Genomic DNA, 25,628 nt, shown 5'->3' with positions numbered 1-25,628 from the left:
TAGGGTGTTAGTGTATAATATCCAGTACTGCCCCTGAGTGATATTGGCCAGTGGTGGAAATGGCTAAAATTCTGGATTTATGTGTTTGTGTCAAAATCAATCACATTTGGGTTTATATCTTCTGCACATCAATGGAAGTTTAAAATGGCCATAGGGGATTGATGTTAGTAGGGTTGTTATGACATAAAAATGTTCTGCATCCTGTCGAGAGTAAACCTCCAAAAACATGAAGTCTAAAAAAAAATGCTCCTCTTGGCTCATCACTGGACACGTTGATGGAGGGGGAAAAAAGTGAAATTGACAATATCATTGTAGGAGCGCACTAAAGGGGCGACGGTCCGCTCCACTACACTGAAGTAGGGATGTCTACAGTGGAAGAAGAAGAAGGGGGAGGGTACCACTTTGTCACAGGCTGCTATGTAGATTAACCTTTCAATTAGTTGTTATCAGGTCCTCTCCATGTCTCGGCGCAAGCTTTTCAGCCTTCGCTTTAAGAGATCAAATCCCACGAAATCGCTCGGATATGTCGCTGCACATTTTTATCCTTCGACGTTTCCCCGATAATGAAGAGGAGTATCCGAGGGGGGGAAAAACTTGAAGAGGTAAACTACCAGCAAATATTTACGGTAGCCTGTGCCCTCTTTTTTTTCCTCTTTCTCTTTCATTCTAGTTATATCTTCATTCTTGCATGAAACTTGGCGTTAATTTGTTGTTGTTGCCTTCTCGCTTTTTAACGGCGGCTACGTTAGATAGGTCGGTCGGGTTTGTGTAACATCTAAAACGGTGTTAAAAAAAAAATCCAAAGAAGGCTGTGTATCATTTCCTAATATAATATGGAAAACGAGAGCGGCGCTGAGCTGAGAAATGGGAGCTGAGAAAAAACTATAGCGATACATAATTGAGAAGCAGTGACGAAGGAGCTACTCTCCCAGCAGTCGTGTTAACTTGTATTCCCCCCTGAACATCTTTTTTCCCCTCCAGGGCTCACTATTTTTCCCTCATCGGAGATATTTGATAGTTAATGGTGATAAAGAGGTCATGCCATCATTGCACAGCGCAACACAGGACGTTAATAATTCCGCCTGGCAGACGTGAAGCGTACAGAAAAACCTACTTTTTTTTTTTTTTTTTTTTAGCTCAGCGGAACGTTTATTCATCGCCCCTCAATTTAACGTCACATAGTTTAAATGTTAAATATCAGGAGAATTACGGCTCCTCTCTGGGGGGAAAGAATGAAAAGGGGAGGAAGATAAAGAGGAGGGAAAGGCGATAGCTTTCACACATTTTAGCCTGCAGGAGTCTTGAATATGCTACCTGGAAGGTTTTTTATTTATTTATTTATTTTATTTTAATGAGACGTGTTCCACTTTAAATCAGCGCTTGAGTCTTTGCTGGTTATAATGCAAACAAATGATAGATTTAACAAACAGCCAATTAAAGTCTAAAATGATCCAAATCACTTTCAAGTGTAACCAACTGTTTCAAGGAGGAATCTAATTAAGGTGGGCCGGTGTTAAACGCTTTGCAAATGAGGTTAAATATTTATCTCGTTTAATCATAACTCAGCCAGTTTATGTCTGTTATAGTGTACGTGTGACTTAATAATATCCTGTCGCTGCGGGTAGAGCTGTAAGTTAAGATATTATGACTGTTGGAGGTAAATTATATCAATTCATCACTGAAGGCACCTTAAGAGGCGGGTCAATTGAGTGAAGTGACAGATCATACAGCCAGTGCCGTGCCTCTCGGAGTGAGCTCATACATAAAGATTGACATGTGCTTTATCAAACCAGAAATCGGATCTTGTCTTTACAGCCAATATTGAAGTTGCTAGGGAGGGCACATTAGTGTAGGTAAGGTTTAATGAGACTCCATTGGATTGTAATCAGCGTCATGTCGGATTCATGTAAACTACAACATTGTAACAAAATGGCGACTGTTTAGGTGACATCAGTAATGCTGGCAACACTGTCATTTATCTGCTCAACTCAGCGGAAACACAACTCTAGGTTTGTTACGTAGTTATTACCGGTTTCTTCCTTCGCTAAACGGCGCGGTGATGATTTGCAGACTGGCCTTTAAAACGTCTAACGGCAGCTGTCAGGAAGTGAACATTGATTATATACATCTGTCATTAATGCTCGCGCTGATCAGTTAGTCGTCGCGGACGTCGAGCTGTCAAAAGTCGCGTGCGGGCGACTAACGGTTAAACGTTACAGTTAAACCTCCTTTTTGTGCTTTTTTGTGAGTAACGGCTTCTTTTTAAACGCAATGTTAAACTGACACTTTGTAAATTACGCTGTAGAAGTAATGTTAACTTGTAAGGTTGTTTTGTTTTTTCTTTAATGTAGAAAATGAATCTGAAACCAAAAAAAAAAAAGTGTCGAGGAGAGAGTTCATACTTTTCCAGAACTCGGTAGAAGTTTCTAGCTAAGCTAAACTGTCATAGTGTGGAAACTTATTAGCTACTTTGACAAAATAGTCTCTTTTGAAATGGACATCTGGTTTGCTGTGTGGAATATGGTGTCAGACTATGGATTAAGTCACTGTAATTTCTTTAGCAGCCATGACAGCTCCTGCATCTGTTATAATTCATCTGTAGCTCATGTTTTACCACATCTTTAAAGTTCTTGCTACATGCCTCTGGCTTAGCCTTTATATCTAATATGCTGTAAGCTAGTTTGTAGAATGTATATTAGAGGAAATAACCAGCAATTAACAGGAGAGTTTGTGAATTACAAATGTATTTGACTTGTTTGTTTCTCTTTTTTTTCCCCTTTTAGATTTGATCTGGGATTTCAATTAACACAGCTCCAGGTCAGGTGGTAACTACGATTGTGGAATTTATTAGTGCCAACTTTTTCCTCAAGTTCAATGTCTGATACCCAGGATTGAGGAAAAATATGTGGATGGCGGAGTGGAACATAACTTTTTGACCTTATCAAGGATGTGGATGTACCCAGTGTTCAGCAGCAGAAAGGAGGAATCTGTATGGATCACATTTTTGTGAGTCTAATTGTTCAACCATGGTAAAACTTGCAAACCCTCTGTACACGGAGTGGATTCTTGAAGCAATACAGAAAATCAAAAGGCAAAAGCAGAGGCCCTCGGAGGAGAGAATTTGTCATGCAGTGGCCACATCACATGGACTGGACAAGAAGACCGTCCTTGAGCAGTTGGAATTAAGTGTTCATGATGGCTCTATTCTCAAGGTTACAAATAAGGGGAGCGCCTCTTATAAGGACCCAGGAAATCCCGGGAGAGTTGGATCAATCCCGCCTGCAAACGTGTCTGTGCCATCAAAGGAATCTATATGGAATTCAAGCGATCTGCGCCATATTGATTGGAATAAGATACTTAAGAGGGCCATTGAGGGCCTGGATGATACACACGGCTCCTCGCTAAAGAACATCGAGAGGTATCTGAGGAACCAGGATGACCTCTCAAACATTGTTGATAACCCTGCTTTCCGGCAGAGGTTACGGCTGGCGGCCAAGCGGTCGGTTAACAACGGCAGGTTGTTGAAAAACGGCCCGCGGTATAAGCTCAGCCATGGCAGTGCAGAGGGAAGGGGCTCCAGGTGTCCAAGTGCTTCCCCCTTGGTCCTGTCATCAGTGACACTCCTCCCCCATGAGCGAGACCAGGTACACACACCTTGGCCTCTGCATTTTCACTGCTTCACCTCACGCTGATCCTCATATCACCCTCACCTTTGCTGTGTCTTATGTTGCTGTTACCCCAAAGGGATGTCCCAATGACCGAAATAATCTTGTTATCAATGTGTCATTGATTTGAACACTGTCACTCAGCCATAACATGTACTAAAGCTTTGTTTTCCATGTATTAAGGCCTTTTGGAACTTTTTTTGGAAAATTTTTATTCCAAAGAGGACGGGTGACATTTTCCTTAATGGGAATTTTATGATTGTGGTCTTTGGGACTCTAACTTGGCAGGTCAGGAACAACGCAAATCTAGAGTGCGTCCCTTTGGGGTTGTGTTGGTCTTGGTCTCCATAATAAGAGATCTTGGATAACCAGAAAGTCATGCTGACAGTGTGTGGTAGGCAGTCTGCTGTAGGCTTCCCACAAGTTATGTAACTCTAGCCTAATGACCTTAAGGGATGTGGCTGGCTGTCTTGTGAGTAGCAAAGCATTAGTGAACAGAATTGGGATATTTTATTTGTAATTGACAAAGGCAAGAGCACGAAGTAGTCCTTGCAAATATGGCTGGGAAATTGGAGCTGAAGTATGTGTGGTTGGACAGAATATTCTCAGACTTCATGCAGCTGTTATGACCTTTGTGCTAACCGAGATGCCCCAGAGAGGAAAAGAAACCATATAAACAAACTTCCAGGTTGCATTGTTTCCGCTGCTTTTGGCACCTCAGGGGTGGTTTATAGCTTGCAGAGATTGTGTCTTTTTTACTGGTGCTTAGCTTTAACACACGCTGCAAACAAACGCCTGTGAAATGACAGCACTTTTGTACTCGCTTTGCAATTTTAAGAAGACACTGTCGAGTGCAGGAGAGTGAAAGTAGTTTTCTTTGTGTGGCCCCAAAGCGCAGCATACAGTCATCTAGATAGTTTGTTGTGAAGGCTTTTTGCAGATCATGTGTTGAGGCTTATCAAGATGAGCTGCGGTCTAATAGTTTATGCACAAGTTATGCAGCTGAAGTGACGAGCAGCATCAGGCTATAGAGATGTCACCCAGCTCCCCACCAGTTTCGCAGTGAATAATCAGGAAGCGACACCTTGATACTGCAGCCACAACTGTGACTGTGTCTGTGGTCAGGCCAAGAGTGAAACTGAGAACTGTTTAGAGACACAGTGTCCTGCGATGGTTCTCATAGCTGAGGAAGGCCTGCTGTTTTCCATTTGGAACATTTCAACCTATTGCTCCCGGCCTGATGACATCACCTAGCCCAGTCCAGGTTTGCCGTTCACTTCAAAGGATGAGACATCTCTGCCTGCTCTGTTCCTTAAGCACAACGAGTGTGTGTGCGTGTGTGTGTGTGTGTTGAGAATAACAGATACTTTGAGGTAAAAAAGAGCAGTCTTGGTTTTGAGTTTATTACATTCTGAAGAGACTCTGGCAGGAACAAAGGCAAGGAATGAGAGTTTTTTTTTCCTGCTGTGTTATGCAACCACTTGAGCTCTCTCTCTCTCTCTCTTTCTGTCTCTCACTACCTCTCTCTCTCTCTCTCTCTCTACCAGCAGTGTTCTAATAGGACCCCACCCCCTCACTCAGGACAGCCTGCTCTTTTGAAGCAGCATAATTTCCTGTAATGTACTTAATTTAGAATCCCCAAGAAAATCATCAGCATCTCTTCAGCTGTGTTTGTTTCTCTGTTTGCGTATTTTTGTGCTGTGGTAGATTTGCAAATTGCTATTGGTTTTAATCACCAGGCCTAAGAATATAAGAATATTCCTGATGGAAATTAATTCTCCAGTTCCTGGATTAGACTTCATAGCTCAGCCATCGGAGACTATGCTATGAAGTGAAGACTTATTAAGATATATATATATACACACATATATATACATATATATATATATATATATTTTTATTTATTTTTTTTTTTTTTTATGTGTGTGTGTGTGTGTGTGTGTGTGTCTCAGCTCTGAGCATTTCAACAGCACTATGTGCAGGCTGCACACTAGCACAGACATTTTGTTGATCCAAAACCAAAGTTTAAAGGCTCATAAGAAAATTATTTACTCAGTGATTCAGTTTTTCTCCGCATGCAGTGTAATAAAAATACCACATGGATGGGTTCCGATAGCTGGTTTCATCTCGGATCTGGTTTCTAGTCAGCAAAATGCCCACATTCGTTAAGCTATGACGCTAACAATTATCTTATCAAACCTTTTATCTCTCCTCACTCTTTGTATTAGCAAAGGGCAATGGAAAGTATACAGGGTGCAGGCTTCTCATTTTTAGCCAACTGTCTCAGTCGCTGGTTAAAATGACAGACATCACCGGCAGCACATTAGAGCAGCTGTAGCTAATTAACATTAATTCTGTAACGGCTAAAATGAAAAGTTTGCCTATTCTGTTGTTAAAATGCTCTCTGCAGCTGGTGTCTGTATTCAACAAAAGATTGTTTGGGAGGGAAAACACACATCACTTTGTAACACCACTGTGGGCTGTGTGTTTTTGTAGTTTAACAGAGACCAACAGAGTGGTGTCTTTAGAGAAATGATCTAGCTGATCATCTCACATCAGATTAAGAGTCTCCCAGTTAAACGTTGATTCATATCATATCAACATTTTAATCTGATCAATTTAATAATTCTGAAACAGGAGTAAGTAGCTTGTGAAGTACAGGAGGCTACAGCTGTTAATTGAACGTGTCAGATACGTTTAATGAACATTTCATTACGCTGCGCATCTCATTTTCACGTTGTAGGTACAGGTTGTGAACATTAATTAGGCTGCCACTAACAACACTAGTGTTCCTGCTTTCACAGCTAACAAAAGGGGATTAGACATCTTTGAGTTGTAGTTCTTTTAGCCTTTAGTTACTTCAGATGGTGAAAGGTAAACCTAATAGATTTGCAAGGGATTCCAATTTGGTAAAATGCTATTGAACACCATCCCTAATGACACACATGTGCTTTTTGTACATAAAGAAGAAATAATAACGCACTCACAACTCTGAGCCCTTGTTTTCAGATGCCTTTCACTGCATCTTTTAGAAGGAAGATGGCTTATGATCAAGGACAAAAGCTAATATTTCTCTCTTTATCTCTGCCCCAAGTGAACGTGATCTGAACTTTGATAAGCCCTTAATTGTCAGACATTGTGCAGTCCAATTAACAAAACACTGGGGTTGATTTTGATTAATCGTTAAGTCTATGTAATGTGAGAAAATAGGGAAAACTAACTATCACAAGTTGTAAGAGCCAAAGGTCAATTTAGAAACATGTAACAAGCCATCACATTTGGCTTGATAAATGGCGTAACATAGTTGCTGATAAACTTTTTGTCAATCGACTAATCGTTTCAGCAGTAGTTGTGTTCGTTTGTAATATGAACAGTACTTCTAACCAGGCCTGTTCAACAAGATTGTTTGCAGTTGTAGAGGCTACATCTTGCTAAATCTGAGCAAAATATACTTCCTTTTTTTCAACATGAGACAATAAAGTCACTGATTACCTCTGAGCCACATGTTGTATCCTACAGGTGTAGCAGTTGCATTTCAATGTTTTTGGTCCATAATCACAGCTGTGTGAGCAGCAGTCTGCTTCTAATGCCAGCGCCCGCTTTCAAATATTGACCTGGCAGGTTGGAAAATAGAGTAATCATTGATGTGGCAGTAAACTGCTTTCCCTCGCCGTAACATCTAATTGATGCAACAGCCAGGAGCAATGACTAAATTCCCACTGTATCCTTGCTACATATCCTCCTGGGAATCATTTAGATGGTGTGACGGGTTGAAAGGATTGTCCTGTCATATGTGTGTGTTGCCGGATGGAGGGAAAAAAAACAAAACAAGATACCCCTTTATTCAACTGTAGGTCGGGCAGAGGTCAGCACCGATAGAGATTTGGAGGTCGCAAATTTGGTTGAGGTGAGGATGCTGATCTGCATCATAGAAACTAATTATGGGCATCCCCAGAGTGCCCTTCAAAGCTCCAGTCGATTGACAAGGCCTTAGTGTGTAAACTGATGATGAGGTAGGTTATTTATGGTCACACCCTGTGAGTGTTATTTTCCGTTTAGAACTTCCTCTCAAGCAGGCAGCAGTTTGTTTGATGCTCCTCTAGAGGTTTGCTTATATGATGTCATATTTAAAGGTACACAATCTGAGTTGAGTGTGACCATAATTTCAGCCTAAGATTGGTTAGGTTTTGACTGGCTGCTGTTTAACAAGATGACAAGTCAAGTATTTCCCAGTTCCCTCCCTGGAGTCAGCCTCTCTTCATTCTTAGTGATCAATGGGGAAATCCTCTTAAATCTTGAGCTCATATTTTACTTCTTCTGAACTTTACCGTAAGCCCTTAAATGAGTGTTTGTTCTGAGACTTGCAACATTTACGGTGGATCACGGCAGTAACAATGAGAGCATGTTTTATTATTGAGGTAATTTGATTACATGCTGGTTAATCCTTTCAGACTGGAGTGCAAGCTTTAAGAATTGGATTAAGCCCTTAAACTATGATTACTAAGATCACTCTCCCATTCAGATGTAATGGATAAAGGAGGTGGATCTGAAACGCAGCATATCTCTGAGGACAAGATTCATTTATTATTCAGTTCTAGTCTGTGAGAACTCGACTTTTGCTCATTCTCTGAGCTCATGCTTCTGGTTTGTATTTTTGTGGCTGTTTCATTTCATCCGCACACAGGTTTTTACCTTCTTGCCTTAACCAGCAATATGTATACAGCAATCTCCCAACTCCTGACGAGATAAAATGTCCGAAAACAAACAGACTTTTCAAGCACTACATACGCAGCCTGTGCCCGTTTCTGTTTTTTAAACAGTTTGTCTCTGTTTGTGTTCCCACCCAGCTCCGGGTTGACCCCATCCCAATATGCAGTTTCTGTCTTGGAACGAAAGAGTCAAATCGGGACAAGCGGCCAGAAGAGCTGCTGTCCTGTGCAGACTGTGGGAGCAGTGGTAAGTTCTCACAAGCCATAACATGTTGTAGTCTGGACAGAACTGTTAGCATGTTGGCAAGATTCAGAGGCAACAGTGTGAGTGTATGAGGAACAGAGCTGGACAATATGGTTAAAATCATTTGGTATTGTGTAAAACAATAATTTCACTCGCTCGTTTTTGTTACTTTTATAACAATAACAATTTGCTTGCTATAATTTATTTGGATCTCAAAAATTTGTAAAACTATACCACAAAAGTAAGTAATAACAGTAATAACAAGGGATAATACTTATTTATTGCCCAGCCCTGAAAAATTAAAACTTTAGAGTAGTAGAACATATACATGGCTAACATGTATTACATTTTCTATCATGGTATGTAACTTCATTTCATAATCAAGCTATATATGTAATTATTTTATTGCTATGCTGTATTGCATTTTTTGGAGATTAAGTTAACCAAATGTTTACATAACCAGATGGAAATGTGGTTTTTTTTGCCTTAAATACCTGGAAAATCATAACACTTAAATCACATTGATGCAAAAATCCAATATTTCCTTAAAGCTGTCCTGCTCATTGATTTGCAACATAGCCTGCAATCTCCGAATATCACCAGAGGTATTAAAGCTACTTCACTATAAAGGTTATAGAAAAATCTGTGATGGCTGATAAATTTCTGTCATCTCACAAGATACAGTATATCATCATATCACCAAACCCTGGTATCAGCAGTTCTCAGCGTCGGCTAGGCAGATGTCATATTCTCGCTCCATATTTTTTCTGCTTCCCTTTAAGGGATTTATTGGAAGAACAATGTTCAAATTGAGTGGCTGAAGGGATCCAAATTGCTTGCAACTCTCACTGGGCTCAAGAAGGGCAGATGCTCTATAAGTGGCCATTAGAATCTGAAATCACCCAAGTAATTTTCGTTCAATTCAGAATCTTCTATATAGCTCACCAGGCACAGCGGATCAAAGATCAACCATTTTCCCGCTGCAGATTGGTGGCATTTCCTTTACTGTTCTTTTGTTCCAGACAAAACTGCTAACCCCCCATAAAATTACCTCTGCCAAGGAGTCATTTATGTTTGAACAATTATTTTAAATGCCGTAAGGAATTGTTCTCCTGGTGACATTTTTATAGCTCAAATTTGACTAAGTAGCGTCGAGGTGGTTTTCATTAACTGCTCGTAGTGTACACAAATTGTGCTCTCACTGTAAAACAGCTGTTTTACAACCATGAGAGGGAGCCGGGTGAGGGAGAAGGCAAGCTTTTACATGACTTTCATGGATCGGCTTCCATTAGAATGAGTGCTGCTACTGTTTCTGCCTCATTAAGATCAAATTATCTTTAATTAGCGGCTCAGATGTTCGATCATACTGTTTTTAGACACAACTTGTGGCAGAGGGGAGAAAAAGTGTCGCGGACATATAGGCCGCATTGTTTTTGATGATGTAATATGTTAATATTTAACCTTACTGTGTGATTAAATAGAAAGCCTTGTCTCCAGCTCTGTGACACAGTCAACGCTGTAAAAAATGTGTCATGCTAATATGCATTTTTGATTACTTCTGAAGGGCATCCATCATGTCTGAAGTTTTCCCCTGAATTAACCTCAAATGTGAAGAGATTACGGTGGCAGTGTATTGAATGCAAAACCTGCAGCTCCTGTCGAATACAGGGGAAAAATGCTGTAAGTACGATGTTGCATACATCTTAACACACACCATTTTCAGTGTTGTTGGCTTGGAGGTAGATCCCATTTTGTGCATCCCTGAGGATTTGTTGGTTTTCCCTCAGATTTGTAAAGCCTCTCTTGTGCACAATTGGGTTTATTTTTGCAAAAGACTTAAAATGATGTGGGTGTCGTTACATGTATGCAACAGGGACATCCCTTACACATGCCTGCTGTTCCCTTTCAGGATGAGATGCTATTCTGCGATTCATGTGATCGGGGCTTTCACATGGAATGCTGCGACCCGCCGCTTTCAAGAATGCCAAAAGGTGAGGTGTTTACACTGTCTGGCTTCTCTGTTTCCCTCTCTGCTGTCAATTCAAAGCCTTTTCTTCACAGACAGCCGTTTGGGGCTGTCACTCAGCACACAGAGAGGCAGCGGTGGCTTATTAGGAGCTTTGCATGCATATCAAATTATTCCAGCATCCCCGGGGAGATTTGCTATCTCTGGATTACAGTAGTGACCCTACAGCGAGGCTTGTAATGATGGTGCACGTACTGTAGTAGGACATTTGGCAGGCAATTCATACAAGTCACATAGCTTTGCTCAACAAGCTGACACGAAGTCTATTTCACTGGACAGAGAATTGACCCAATGTTTTTCTTATGGATTTTCGCTTTGTGCTGAGTAATTGATTGTCATTGTGAGCTGGTGGGATCCTCGCCAGCTCTTGGTATTAAAGGAAATGTTTCAAATGAATGTACTGTATGTCCTCTGAATTGATGAACCCACCCAAATGGTACTCTCTGTGTTTGGACACCCTCCAGGAACCTGGATCTGCCAAGTCTGCAGGCCGAAGGAGAATGGGAAGAAACTGCTGCACAAGAAAGCCGATCAGATCAAACGTCGATATGCAAAGCCAATCGGAAGGCCCAGAAATAAGCTCAAGCAAAGAATGTAAGTGTTCACAAATTTCAATATTAGCAGTTTCAATTTGTTAAAGGAAAATTCATATTGCCTCTGGTTCAACTTCGACCTACTTGCCGTACTTGCTGTGGTTGTGAGTGATGTTGCGAATTCCAGAGTTCTCAGCAATTAGTTTGTTGAGTATAATGTTAATATAAATATAATATTTATATTAACATTTGGGAATCGTTCAACTAACTCAACAAGAATCTCATGATAAATTATGTAGAAATCAAAGAGTACACACACTCATAAATTATATTAAAGCAAAAATATCAAAGTCAAGTGCAATATCATATAAAGTCAAAGATCTCCTAAATCAACCATCACTATACTCCTTGTACTGTTCCTTCATACTCCTATACATTACCTACTGTGTGTTAGTGTTGAGGAACACATACAAAACAAACACAGATCCAATCTTCATCCTTCAAAAAAGAGCCATAAGAATCGTAAATAAAACCACTTACAGAGAACCAACAAACCCATTCTTCATCAAACTAAATGCACTAAAATTTAACAACCTGGTTGACTTCAAAACTATTTAAATCATGTATAGAGTAAAAAATCAATAGTTACCAAACAGTATCCAAAGGTTGTTTCAAATGAGGGAAAGTAAATATGATTTGAGAGGAATATGTATATATATTAAAAAAATTAGTGAGGACAAATGCAAAACTTCATTGTATCACAATAAAGGGAGTTAATCTATGGGAAAACTGTAGTGAAGAAATTAAAACATGTAGAACATTAAGTAAGTTTAAACAAATCTTTAAAAATAACATTGAACAGATGAAGCATGGATGAACAAAGAGGTGGACTGGATAATATGATTTGGTACAGTGTGTCTTTTTGACTTGTGTTGTTATTGTTTCTATGCTAGTTATCTTTATTCTCTCGTGTTGTTATGATTGATAAAGTATAAAAGAATGAGGTAGGACTAGAAAAGTTCTTCACCTCATCCTACACCCTTTTCGAACATTGAATGGTTATTATTTGTGTTGTTTACTGAAAGTTTGCTGTTATTTTTATGTGTTTTGTTCCACTGCCTATATATTTTATTTTATTTTAACATGTTTGAAATGAAAAATAATCAATCAATCAAAATTATAAGATAGATATAGATAAAAATGATGGTCAAAACCCATGTAATAGGACTCAAGTTGTAATAAACTGGAAATGATCCTTTAACAAAGTTACAAAATGCTTTTACAGAGAATAAGAACACAACAAGCAAACATAAGCTAAAACAGTAAATTGGTTTTTTGTTTGAGATTTTTTGGATACACAATATGTCGATTGTTCCCAAAAAACTCTTAATGTCCCATGAATGAATAAAGAATAACTTACAGATCTGTTGTCCGGTGAGATCTTGATTCAGTTTTTCTTGTCTACGCAGGTCTGTAACCAGTGGTGATGGCTCCATGGTAGCACTTGGAGGAAGGGGGTCACCTGGTAGGGTTCAAAAGATTACCGTCTGTTCCACACCTTCATCTGGTCATGCTGCATCTGTGAAGGACGCCAGAGACAGAATGGCTGTTGCAGACCCCTGTTGTGCGGTCGACGCCACCCAATTCACCACTTCCACTCCCACCACCACTCCCCCCCTCACGCCCACCTCCACCCCAGCTACACTCACCGTTAACAAGAAAACCAAAGGGCTTATTGATGGGCTTTCCAAATTCTTTACCCCTTCCCCCGTGGGCCGTCGCTCGCGAGCTGTAGCTGTAGAGTCGCCTGCCAAACAGTTAAGCTCTAGGGACAAGGGTCTGCCCAAACTGTCCAAGCCACCAGAGCCGTTTGCCTTTGCTGCTCACGCCACTCAAAAGATAACCCCCTCGTCCTCTGCACTTCCTCCCGCCCCCACGTTGCCGGGACTTAGCCCACCCTCGCAGGTGTCCAGCAGCTCCACCTCTGCTAACTCGCCCCAAAGCTCTTCCAGCCAGTCTAGTGTTCCTTCCCTGAGTAGTCTCTGCAATAGCAGCCAACTTAAGGGACTATTTGACGGACTCTCACACATTTATACTACTCAGGGACAGTCGCGAAAAAAGAGACTACCTTGCTATGCGCCGCCTAAGCGCATGCACCATAAGCAGGATTCACCCCATGCGTCCAAAACGGGGCCCCAGCGCCTTGGAAAGAGCGAGTTTAATAGAAATAGGTTACACTCCACATCTGCTGGGCCGGGACGACCCAGAGGACACCCATTTAAGATGGTCAGTCATTTCAAACGTAACCCCTTCCTTAAAAAGCACAGGACACTAGGCAGGCTGAGGTATAAAGTGAGCCCTCAGAAGGGAGCCCCCTCACCAGGAAAGGGAGACTTGACAGACGGAAGAATTAAGCCTGAGAATAATCATGGTAAGCAAGGCTCGAAACGCCAGCCAAGACCTGCGTCTCCACACCTTTTAAGCTTCTTCTTTATTTTTTTAAAGCTTGACACTCGCAGTTATTTTTTTTCCAGACTAGAGCTAATCTTTTCTTTGAGAAGACACCCTCAACATCCTAACAGTCTACTAATCTTCTGCCTAATTTGAATTATTTTAGTTTCTTAACCCAGTTTCGTTGCGTTTTGACTTGGCTGCGGAGTTTACGTGGCTTCCATCCTCTCGCCCGTTGGCTTTTGTCATAGTGCATGGCCCACTAACTCCCTCATGTTGCTCCTTGCTCTGTCCTTTACCCTCTGCAGTAGTGCGTATATTGTGATCACTACCTAGTAGAGGCTGTAGTCCCATCAGCGCTCTTCCTCATCACACCCTCACTCTTGAAATCACTGTCTCCACTCAACCTCAATTCCAGTGGTCATTAGACACATACAACCCAGTGATTCACCCACCCAAGCTGACTCAGAGCTGACATGATGATTATAGCCAGAAGGGCAGTAACCCTTGCATTTCACTGTCTTCAGGAGTGAAGTTATAGTCGGAAAAAAAAAACACGTTGGAAAAACAAATGGATGTATTTCAAACAGTTCCAAACAATATATTGCACAAACACTACTTACCCAGCAGAACATTTCCATAAATATGTTAATGACACATCACTTCCACTTGTAATGGGTTTTTGTTTTGGTGGTTAAGTCATGGTGTTGATGTCTTTCATAAAAATTACTGCCTGCTTTCCAACATCAGTTGCTTTTCATGTCGACACTCGCTCCCTTCACTGCATCTGCTTCTTAATTCATGGGAAACTGTCTTGGTGGATGACTAAGCACATGAAAGCGGTTACGCAATTAGAGTGATTTAGTTTCACTTCATTACATTAGGGATTTTCATATAAACATGCAAAGATGATATATTATGAAATTCCTCAGAGACACGGCCTCAAACAGGCTCAGCAGCAGTACTCACAGTATAAGCACATTTGCATAGAATGCATTTATGAGATTATTCAGCCACGGCTGCTTCAAATAGGCCAGTGTTGATTTGCTATCTGATGTGTTGATGTTGTGTTACTTTGCCTGTAACAGGCCACAATGGGGAGCTGCGAGTGAAGCAGGAGGCTCAAGCCGACTTTGCGGCCATGTCCAGAGACCACGTCACAGAGGAGGACATTGAGACGTTCATGCGTGTCCAGGAACTCGCTGCGCAGGTGAGAAAACTCAGGAAAGAGAAAAACATCTTAAACACCAACTTGAATGTTTGCAACTTTTAAGTTGAACTAGTGGGTTGACATTGGCAACACAATACTGTTACAAGAACAGGGTCTTACAATCACATATGTGCAGCCAATTCTGTGTTCTTGCTAGCAGCCAAAAGTATTTGAAAGAGATATGCCATACAGATGTCTGTCATCTGAAACACATATGGCCGTCCCACCCTGCCTTAAACTATCCTTTATTCCACCATCCTCATCCACATTATGTATTTTCCCATAAACGGTTTCTTGGGGAGCTACAACTGTGCTGCTTAGTAACATACGAGTCTTAAATATTTTAACCAACATAAATAATGTTTCTTTTTTTAGCCCTTAACAACTACAACTCCCATGAGGTCTTAGTAGCATGCGTATGGCTAAGACTCATGGGAGCTGTAGTCATTCAGCGCAAACAAAATAATACATATAATCTTTTATCTGTGCTCAAATCTTACTCCCTCAACACAGTAGTAGCAGCAGACATATTTAGAGTAAGGACAGAAAAACACAGGAACATTTCAGATTTTTAGGAAGAGCAGTAAAAGAAACTCTCTATGATAAAATACATTGAACACTGAAAGCTAGTGGATCAGCTAACCCAGATGTCAGCAGCAACTCTATATTTTTCGAAGATTATATGTTACACAAGTACTCGAGATCTAATTATTGACAGATCGTGGTCAAATGTAATGTATCTTTCATTTTGACATGAGAACTGTGAACCACAATCTGGAGTAGAGAATTTTGTCACAATACATTGATATGGTCTGGTGATAAGAGACGATTATCTTGATCAGCATATTCATCCCTTTGTAATTGTTAAATCTTTTCTCAGAGAACTGGACCTCTGATGAACACAGACTCCATGCGATGCCCCGCAGTCATTGAATTCGGGAAGAATGAGATTCAAACCTGGTACTCGTCACCTTACCCGCCTGAATATTCAAGGTAATGTTGATGATACACAACAGACAACGCCAGTTTGTTTTATTACTTTATTACTTGAGACAAATTTTATTTGAATGTCCTTTAAAAAACCTCTCATGCCTGAGTACAAACCGCAGCTCTCCCTTTTGTCTTTGTTAGATTACAAAAGCTTTATCTGTGCGAGTTCTGTCTGAAGTACATGAGAAGCAAAAACATTCTCCAGAGACACACAAAGAAGTGTGGCTGGTTCCACCCGCCAGCCAATGAAATCTACAGAAAGGACGACCTTTCCGTCTTTGAGGTCAGCTTCCTTTTACAGCAATAAAGCAATAACTGTATGCTGCATGAGATTCCATTGAATGGGTTCTGGGAGGAGGAGGGAAAAAATGGGACTGTTTGAACAGTGTCCTCTTGCTCCTTTTATTCCGTGTTTAGGTTGATGGAAATGTCAGCAAACTATTCTGCCAAAACCTCTGCCTGTTAGCCAAGCTTTTCCTGGATCACAAGACCTTGTATTATGATGTGGAGCCTTTCCTCTTCTACATACTTACAAAGAATGATGAGAAAGGCTGTCATCTTGTGGGCTATTTCTCCAAGGTAAGAATTACAGAGTGATTATATGGGAAATGAAGGAATACCGCACATCATATTTGAATGGTGATACTGATACAGAGAGATCTTACTCTAATTTGTCCTTTTTTTTGTTAAGTGCATCCAATTTATTCGCAGTTTTGCTTAAATGTTGAGTCAAATAATTGATTAGTCAAGCAAAATGGCAAACATTGACTTATTCCAGCTTCTCAAATATGAGGATTCTGTGTTTTTCAGTTTGATATGATTGTAGTTATATATCTTTGTAGACTAAGCAAACAAGACCTTGGACTCTGAAATTTTTCACAATTGTCTGACATTGTAAAGACTAAATAATTAATCCAAAAATCAAAAAATAATCAACAGATTAACCAATGATGTAAGTAATCGTTAGCTGCAGCCCTAATTCACACACAGAGCAATACTTTTTAGTGAAGGTGTGTGTGTGGCGTGCATGCACACGTGCACAGCTTCAGACAAGGACAATGGCAGGTGCAGTAAATTGCCAGCTTCAGCAGAGCTCTGACATACTTGATCTGTTTCTCCTTCCCTCAGGAAAAGCTTTGCCAGCAGAAGTACAATGTCTCCTGCATAATGATCATGCCTCAGTACCAAAGGCAAGGATTTGGAAGGTTCCTTATTGATTTCAGTAAGTTCCTTAATGCTTTTTTAGACCACTGAACTGAGTTTTTTTTTTTTTTTTCCTTGGTCTTTACAAACAATTTCAGATTAAGGGGTGAATTTGTAGCTTGTGGCAAGGTGCTGTTATTTGGTTAAGGCTTTGAAGTGGTCGAATCAAGAGCATTCGTGTACAGTGCTTAAGCAATCACAGAAGATTAGGAGTGAGAAACATTATATTCCGTGTGCATACATTATTTGATGGCCAATAGTATTTTACCTAAGCATCGCCTCGAGAGCTCTTTTGTAGAAAAAACCCCAGTTCTCTCTCTTTGACTTGTGATGAGGTATAGATGCTGCTTTTATGTTTTAGTCCAGTAAATGCAACACAACACATACAATATTTAAAGCCTGGCGGCCCACTTATGAAAACAGTTGCTGCCTTGAGTGGATTTCTGTGTTTAGGCAGGCAGTTTTTTATCATTACAGCTTTTTTTTATTATTATTTTTCAAGAGTTGTCTCCTCGCCGAGTTTGTGTGTGTGATGAAGAGAAGGAAAAGGAGCAAGTGAGGGGAGGGCGAGCGGTAATGGAGCATTTGATTTCCTGTTCACTTTGGGAGCCATTGAGACACAGAGATGCGAGAGGATCTGTGATATTGAGAGTGTGCTGATAACAAAGACAGGGATTAAGGGAGATTGAACACAGCTGAGTTCTGAGCTCTTTGAAGGCTTTATTGGAAAATGTAGCTTTGGAGCTGGAAGTTGTTTAGATTAAGATTTTCTGTTATATTGGATTGTATTAGAGGAACACTTTGTCTCAGGTAGCTCTGAGAGCACAGCATTAGTGGGAGCCTGTGTGAAAAATGTTCCCTTTCAAATCATAATTCAAAGGAGTTGGAATAGCTCTTTTGTTTTGGTTTATTAATGATAATATACTTGTAAAATGACATGAAATGAAATATGACTTTTTTTTTCAATTAATTTATTTGAATATTCATCGCTAAGTGTTTGTTATCACTGGCTCCTCTTCTTAGCTTTAGTAATGAATATTTTCATGATTACTGGAATATTATGTGTTCACTGTTTGGTGATTAGATTTGCTTGTTTGGTTCTCGGTAGTGGGTGCACATTAAAAGGCATTAATTAATTTCATGCCGCTCATAATGGATGACCCTTGACAGGGCCACTATAAAACTAATTACACACAGATACATATTAGTATTAGATTTTTTTCTTGTTCGTTATCTCTTCTAAGTGCAGTCTCTTGTGAGCAATGACATCCAGCTGCTTTTTTGTTGCGCTCTGTCGCTTTGTTTCCTCTTTACTCCCTCTTTCAACCTCCTTTGTTGCCCTTGCCAGCATGTATCATAGCTTCTGACAGAGGTTGAAGGAGAGGAAAACTGATTGCCTCGCTTCTCTTTATACTATTTGAAGGTGAAATCCCAACTAGGGTTCAGTGTCACATCCTCACATGAATATGTAATCCATAAGGGAGGGGGGTGTGGGGATTGAAATGCAATCTGAAATAACCCAGCAGCAGCCTCTGGCTTGACTAAAGCATTTTGTTTTTGTTTGAATCGTGTCTTTTTAGGTTACCTTCTCACCAGGCAAGAAGGACAAGCTGGCTCCCCGGAGAAGCCGCTGTCAGATCTGGGTCGCTTATCCTACCTGGCATATTGGAAAAGTGTCATACTGGAGTACCTTTATAAGCACCCAGATAAACACATCAGTGTTAAAGGAATAAGCAGGGCCACTGGGATGTGTCCACACGACATCGCCGCTACTCTCCAGCAGCTCGGCATGATTGACAGACAGGATGGCAGGTCAGTTTCTGAGCCGCAGTCTCCTTCAGCCTGTGCTGCCGCTTCTGCGTGCTGTCTGACTTATCCAGGCCAGCGGGTATTTTTAACAGCATATCCATTAATGCCGCTGAATATTGACAGAAGTAAGTCAGATTAAGCACCCCCAAGGACATGGAGCACCTGCTGTCCCAAAGAGTTCGTCTTTGTGCTTGTATTTAACCACACATCACCTTCTGTCTACTGTGGCTAGTGCTTCGCTCTGTTTTGGACATGATCTCATAGGCTTTTCTCTCTGTGACCTAGGATTGTGTTGATCAGAAGAGAGCGATTGATTCAGAGGCACATGGAGAGGCTGAGGGCTAACCCACGTCAGAACGAGGTGGACCCTGACGCCCTGCGCTGGACACCTTCCACAACTGTCAACGCAGTCCTGTCGGAGGAGGAGAGGGAGGCAGAGATGGATGTAGGTTTTCCTGATCAATCAGGAGACGCTGGTTATTTGTTTACATTTCCTGCAATGCTGAAGGTTTGCTTGATTAGCTGGGGAGTTCAAATTGAGGCCATTAACGGGCAGAGCATTCTCACTGTCAGCAGGCATCTAATGTTGTGCAAAATTGCCCTAAATCAGTTCACCACATACATCCATGAAATGCAATCTTTCCACGGTTGCTTAACGGAAATGTTTCCTCCATGACGGGCAAACATCCAATCAGGACGTTGCTCTTATTATCAGGAGAAACCTGCAGTGATTCATTTGTCATGATGTTAATTCCAATCTCGTGTTTTCCCATTAGCCTCATTGCTCAGATGTTGTAGTCGTGCGTGTGCCTTTCCCAGAGATAATGCGTCTTGTCTGTTTAATTACCAGGCTGAGCGGCTGAAGGAGCAGGCCAGTTGCTGGGAGAAGGAGGAGAGAGAGGGCTACATGATGACTCACAGTAGCAGACAACCTCTCACGAAGGTCCATTGCAAGGTTCCCTACAGAACCTACGAACGCCGCCCTGCACCGTCCTGGACCAGGCGCATCCAGCAGTCGGAGGACTTGAGCGATGACGAAGCCGATGATGACGACGACGATGACTCCGATGGCTCACCACCCATCCTGACAAAAGCCCATGCATTGCTTGCAGCCAAAAGAAAGGTGACTTTTATTGTTTATTGATGTGAATCATGTTCCTTTTGCATCACCACAAGTCAGCTATTTTCCCAAGTGGGATTATCTCATTGATTATCTGGAGTTTTATTCTAGGACATTGTGAAATTGAATGTATATCATGAGATATTTCCTTCATTAGGGACCATGTTGTGTACTCGGGTGAGATGGAAAGGTTTGATAAATATTCATGAATTCAGTGGAGGGTTCAGTGGCTTTCTCTTGTCATCTGGAGCCTCCCTGTGTGCCTGCAGCTGTAGATAATAGATTGTGTTTTCACTGCTGGTGTCGAGACTGTGCAGGCTAAACCTTGTACTATTGTCAATGGTCATGGTTAATTTACTGCCCTCCTCTTTGCTTCTCACATCTGTTCTGTCTATATGGCACTGCCCCCTTGTGCTGGAGATAATATTACAGCCGGCTGCATGATGTCAGGGGAGACCTTTTCAACAAAAACTGTATGGAATCCAGGAAAGAACAGCAGTGGCTGTTGGAGTTTATTTAGTGCATTAGTTACAGTATTGATTTCACATTCTTCTTGTGAAGAATTTCGGAGAGGAAAGCGGTTGAGTCGTAGACAGCCGTTGGGAAACAACTGGAGAATTAAAATATAGACTGTGGTTTCTGCTTACTCTGCCTGTCTCATTTGTGGTTTTCCACACCAGGCTGCATTGCTCAAACATTTAGTTTCACTGTGTGGTTTTAACATTTTACATTTAGCACAAAAGCCTGAATGAATTTCTGCTGTATCCTAATGGAGGTCATCCACCTAGTGCCCTAGTTTTCATTCTTTACAAAACTAGTCTTCTCTGACGGAGGTTTTATTATGTTTTCATTGGTTGGTCTTTTATTTGGGTTTCAGAGAACCATTGTGCTCAAGAAGAGAGGGCGTAAAAGAAAGAGAATAAACAGCAGCGTAACAACAGAAACCATCTCTGAGACGACAGAGGTGCTGAATGAGCCATTTGACAACTCAGACGATGAGCGCCCTATGCCCCTGCTGGAACGCACCTGCAGAGTGGGTGAGATGGAAGAAGAAGAGGAGGAGGAGGAGGACAAGACACAGATTACACCAGTGAAACGCCGGAGAGGTCGCCCAAGGCTCGAGAAAAATGCACAGAAAGACAATCTTGAACACTGGAATGAAGGTAATTGCATTTCAACTGTCATAAAAATATTCTATAGTGAATTATTACTCATAAAATATTTTTATAGCAGATTGTGCGAATTCTCTGGCAAAATAGTAAAATGTTTTGTTTTGTTGTTTTTTTTATCTGTAGGAGCTGATGTCCTTTCTAAGAGACCCAGCAGACCTCGTCCAATGAAACGGAAGAAAGGGTGGCCCAAGGGAGTGAAACGGGGTCCCCCTAAATGGAGGCTAAAGAACGAGCGAAAAATGGGCTTCAAGCTCAACCTCTACACGCCCCCTGAAACTCCTATGGAGGCGGAGCAGCACCATATTCAGACTGAGGAAGTGAAAGAGGAACCAGACCACGACGTTGTCAGCGCAGACGAGGGCAGCAAAGCAGCCAGGCACTCAGCTAGTCCAGATAGAATGCTAGAGAGGCTCCCCTCTGAGCCCCCAAGTCCTGCTGACCACCGATCCCAGAAGTCAAGCTCCCCTGAGGGATCACCGGTGGTTTCTCCGGTGTGCTCACCTGCCGCCTCTCCTGTGGCCATGTTCCCTCAGCACGAGGACAGAAGTGATTCCCCAGAACCGCCTGAAGACGACCAGCATGAGAGTGAACACGAGCAGGACTCCCCAGCCAAAGATGTGGAACACAGCACAGAGGGTGCTGTATCATTGGAGAATGACAATGAGGAAGATGAGGAGGAGGATGAGCAGAGAACTCAAATAGAGGATCAGGATGCAGATGATGAAGATGACAGCCACAGCAAGACAGCAGAGCCTGAGAGCAGCAAAGCAGAGTTGGAACAGAGTTCGAAAGAAATAGCCGAAGACACCCCACCTTTTTTAGATCCAAAAGAAGACAATGACTCTGAGTTGAGTCAGCAGGTTTCTACGCTACCGTGTAGTGAAGAGGAACCAGCTACTGCTGCAGAAAGCATTCAGGACGTAGTGACAGAAACGACAGTAGCAACACCACCACCTGCAGCAGTAGCAGTCGCTTCAGTAGCAGCTGTAGACTCTGATAACCCTGTAGACTCTGAGTCAGAGGAGGAGAGCACACCCAGTCCCTGTCCGGATCATGCGCCTCCTCAGCCTGCAGAGAGGCCAGCACTCAGTCCCGTGCTGAGGGAGGATCCCCCAATCTGCACAGAGATTGACTCAGAGACAGCCCAAGCTGTTCAGTCGCTGACACAGGAGAGTGAGCGGGAGAATGTTTTCCAGGACTGTGTAGAAAGCCAGGAGGCCTGCAGGAGCCTGCAGACTTATGCCCACATGGCCCAAAGCCCCCAGCTCACCCCGCTGGATGACTGCCCCCAGTCAGACCACAGCAGTCCACTTTCCTCTGCGCAGTCCCATCCCAGCCAGTCTGTACGCTCTGTTAACAGCCCGGCTGTCTCCATCCTGGAAAGCGGCTACACTCAGATCAGCCCTGACCATAGCGCAATCTCAGTGCCCTCTCTCCACAACATGGAGACGAGTCCCATGATGGATGTGCCATCGGTGTCGGATCATTCGCAGCAGGTGGTGGACAGCGGCTTCAGCGATCTGGGCAGCATTGAGAGCACCACGGAGAACTATGAGAACCCCAGCAGCTACGACTCCACCATGGGAGGCAGCATCTGTGGGGCAGGCCCCTCCCAGAACAGCTGCTCCTATGGCAGCATCCCCCAGAGCAGCTGTGCCGTGAGCCAGCAAATGGCTGGCAGCTGCGGGATGATTCAGCAGAACAGCCTGAGTTCACCGCCGCACTGCAACGTCAAGTCGCCCCAGGGCTGCGTGGTGGTGGAAAGGCCTCCCAGCAACAGTCAGCATAGCCAGCACAGTCAACACAACCAGCGCAGCCAGCACAGCCAACACACTCAACACAGTCAACACAACTCCCACAGCAGGCATGGCCCACACAATCAGCACAGCCAACACAATCAGCACGGTCCACACAATCAGCTAAGCCAGCACAGTCAACACAATCCCCACAACCAGCATAGTCACCACCACAATCACCACCTGCAGCACAATCAGCTCAGCCAGCACAATCAGCACGCTCAGCATAGTCTTCACAATCAACACAGTCAGCACAGCCAGCAGCAGTCAATGGCACAGTGCGCCATACCCACCAACTTCACCACCACCATGCAGCTGGCAGACATTCCTGAGTCTGGCAACCCAAACTTCACCCTCTACGAGAGAATCAACCACCAGGGGGAATATGGCAGCGGGCACTACTCTCAGTCGTCTGGCCTCAGTCTGGCCAAACTGCAGCAGTTCACCAACACATTCATCGACCACCCTCACTCGCTGCCTTTCAACCACTCGGCCTCACACCCCATCACATCTTATGCAAACACCCCTTCGTTGTCATCGCAGCACTCCAGTCTGGTATCCTTATCCCAGACCGAGAGACATCGAGTTTCCAACCCACAGGTGCAGGCCACCATGACCCCACCCCCGAATCTCAGCTCTCCACCACCCATGATGCTACAGCGCAACATGGGCATCCCGCCATCGCAGCGCATTCAGCCCCAAATGGCCTCCAAGAGTCACATCTCAGCACGCTCCAAGTCTGCCCCGCTGTCGCACCACCAGCAGCAGATGTACGCCCGGCCGCCGCAGACTGTTGCCATGCAGGCACCATCGAGGACGTTGGCCGCCATGCCGCGCATGAACATGAGCGTGAACATCATGCCGGCACCAGCCTACAATGTCAACTCCATGAACATGTCCTCCCTCAACGCCATGAATGGCTACAGCATGAGCCAGCCCATGATGAACAGCGGCTACCATGGCAACCACGCCTATATGAACCAGTCACCCCAGTACTCTATGCAGATGGGCATGATGGGAACACAGCCATACCCCCAGCAGCCCATGCAGGCTCCACCACATGGCAACATGGTGTACACTCCAGCTGGTCACCATGGTTACATGAACACAGGCATGTCCAAGCAGTCCCTGAAAGGGCCTTTCATCAGGCGGTAACTCTCCGCAGGACTGAGCTGGTTCTTCTCACGTGCATTTTGCTGTTCAAAGATGCACTGATCTGGCCTTGTTTTCTTTTTTTGGTGTCTTTTTGTTATTGTTTATTACTTAAAAACCAGCAGCAGCACTTGGAAAGAATGCAAAAATTTTCATCAATGAGTAAACTTTGAAGCTAATGTTAAAAAAAAAAAAAAGTATTTTTGTTCCTCCAGATGGGAAGCCTTACATCATTATGATGAAAATCTATTTAATTAGTGTTAGTGTCTCTGATGTGTCTTTGCAGCAGGCGGGTTCAGAGCTCGGAGGTAGAGATTTCATCAGTGGTCTTGCAGTCGTGTAGCAGCCTCAAATGAAGCCATTTAATGTGCCTGCTACAAGTGGAGTTAGTGGCTGTTTGAACCTGTTCAGTGTACCTGTCTAACAGTGCTGACAATTAGTTTGTACTATACTCATGCCTTTGTATATTTAAATTATTGTACTTATTTTGTAAAGTGAAAACTAGCATGCTTCAGTCTCTGTTAGTGACAGTGCATTGAGTAGTACTGTACAAGTGTTGTGCTTAATAGCAAGCCATTTTAAAGATATCTGGCCTTTATTAGGTTTCCCTCCACAGGGAGAAAGATGAAACTATATTTTGTTAATTCTAATAATGTAAAAAAATGTAAACTTAGTCCTGTTTTCTGTTCGGTTTGAGAGGTTTTATTGCTATGTATGTATAATTCTGAAGTCTTTTTGTAACAGATCTCCTTGAGGCAGCTTTCTGTTTAATAAAGCAGACTGATTTCTGTCAAAATAACAAAGCATATCTCAGTGTTTGTACCCTGAAAATTCTAAAACATTTCAAAATGTCCAGAAGTGTGGCAGAATTTAAAAGAACTAAATGATTATAACAATGAATAACAATAAAGAAAATATAAATTTAGTCCAAAGTTGATATTTTACATAATGCCTTTAAAGCTACGTTTTCATTCCATCTGTAGATTTGTTTTCTATCTTTATAAAATGTTGGATTTATATTTTACCGAAGTGTAGAAGAATAGAGCCTGTGAATAGACCAAACTAAGCTAATGAATTGCATGTAATTCGCAACTTGTACTTGTGTTTTTGTTTATATTGCTCTTTTGTAGCCTTTGTACCTGTACAGAGTTGCTGGTTAGAAAAGGGGGGAAATACCTGGCTATGTGCACAAAAATCGGACAGAATGACATTCTTGTATTTATGACTTTTCTCCTTTTGTCAGTCACTTAAAATGCTGTACATTTTAGCATAAGAATAAATTATGATTGACCATGTACATGCTTGTTCTCCTTTAATTAAAAAAAAAAAAAAAACCACTAGCCTGAAACGTATCATAAGAACGAGGATGAAACGACAGATTTCAAATTGGTGGTAATCCAGGAGTCCGTTTTCTCTGCAGAAAAGTATTTTAAAATAAAAAAGAAGTGAAAAAGAAAACTTGACTTGGACTTGGCTGCTCTGAGACTTGATTTAATTGAGATTTCACCCCCTAAAAGCTTGACTTACCTACAGTTTTGATGATGGTAA

General features: G+C 42.3%; 1 protein-coding gene across 5 annotated transcripts; it reads left to right on the top strand.

Moving 5' to 3' along the window:
- Positions 1–306: 306 nt before the first annotated feature.
- Positions 307–25,377, top strand: kat6b (K(lysine) acetyltransferase 6B). Of its 5 annotated transcripts, none has more exons than XM_042396747.1 (17): positions 307–602; positions 2,784–3,644; positions 8,513–8,621; positions 10,183–10,298; positions 10,528–10,609; positions 11,109–11,238; positions 12,647–13,608; positions 14,717–14,838; positions 15,719–15,831; positions 15,970–16,111; positions 16,246–16,407; positions 16,957–17,050; positions 18,612–18,843; positions 19,126–19,285; positions 19,691–19,963; positions 20,838–21,123; positions 21,256–25,377. In XM_042396747.1, the coding sequence occupies exons 2-17, from the start codon at positions 3,027–3,029 to the stop codon at positions 24,081–24,083; spliced, it is 6,429 nt and encodes a 2,142-aa protein (XP_042252681.1). In that variant the 5' UTR covers positions 307–602; positions 2,784–3,026; the 3' UTR covers positions 24,084–25,377. The 5 variants fall into 5 exon arrangements, with proteins under 5 accessions (XP_042252681.1, XP_042252683.1, XP_042252680.1 ...); XM_042396749.1 differs by having other exon boundaries at positions 307–626; XM_042396746.1 differs by lacking the exon at positions 307–602 and adding an exon at positions 1,866–2,009.
- Positions 25,378–25,628: the final 251 nt, after the last annotated feature.

This window comes from Thunnus maccoyii, chromosome 20 (genome assembly GCF_910596095.1).
Source record: "Thunnus maccoyii chromosome 20, fThuMac1.1, whole genome shotgun sequence".
Lineage (NCBI taxonomy): Eukaryota > Metazoa > Chordata > Actinopteri > Scombriformes > Scombridae > Thunnus > Thunnus maccoyii.
Note: the sequence above shows the minus strand (reverse complement) of the source record. Positions and strands in the feature narration are given on the sequence as shown.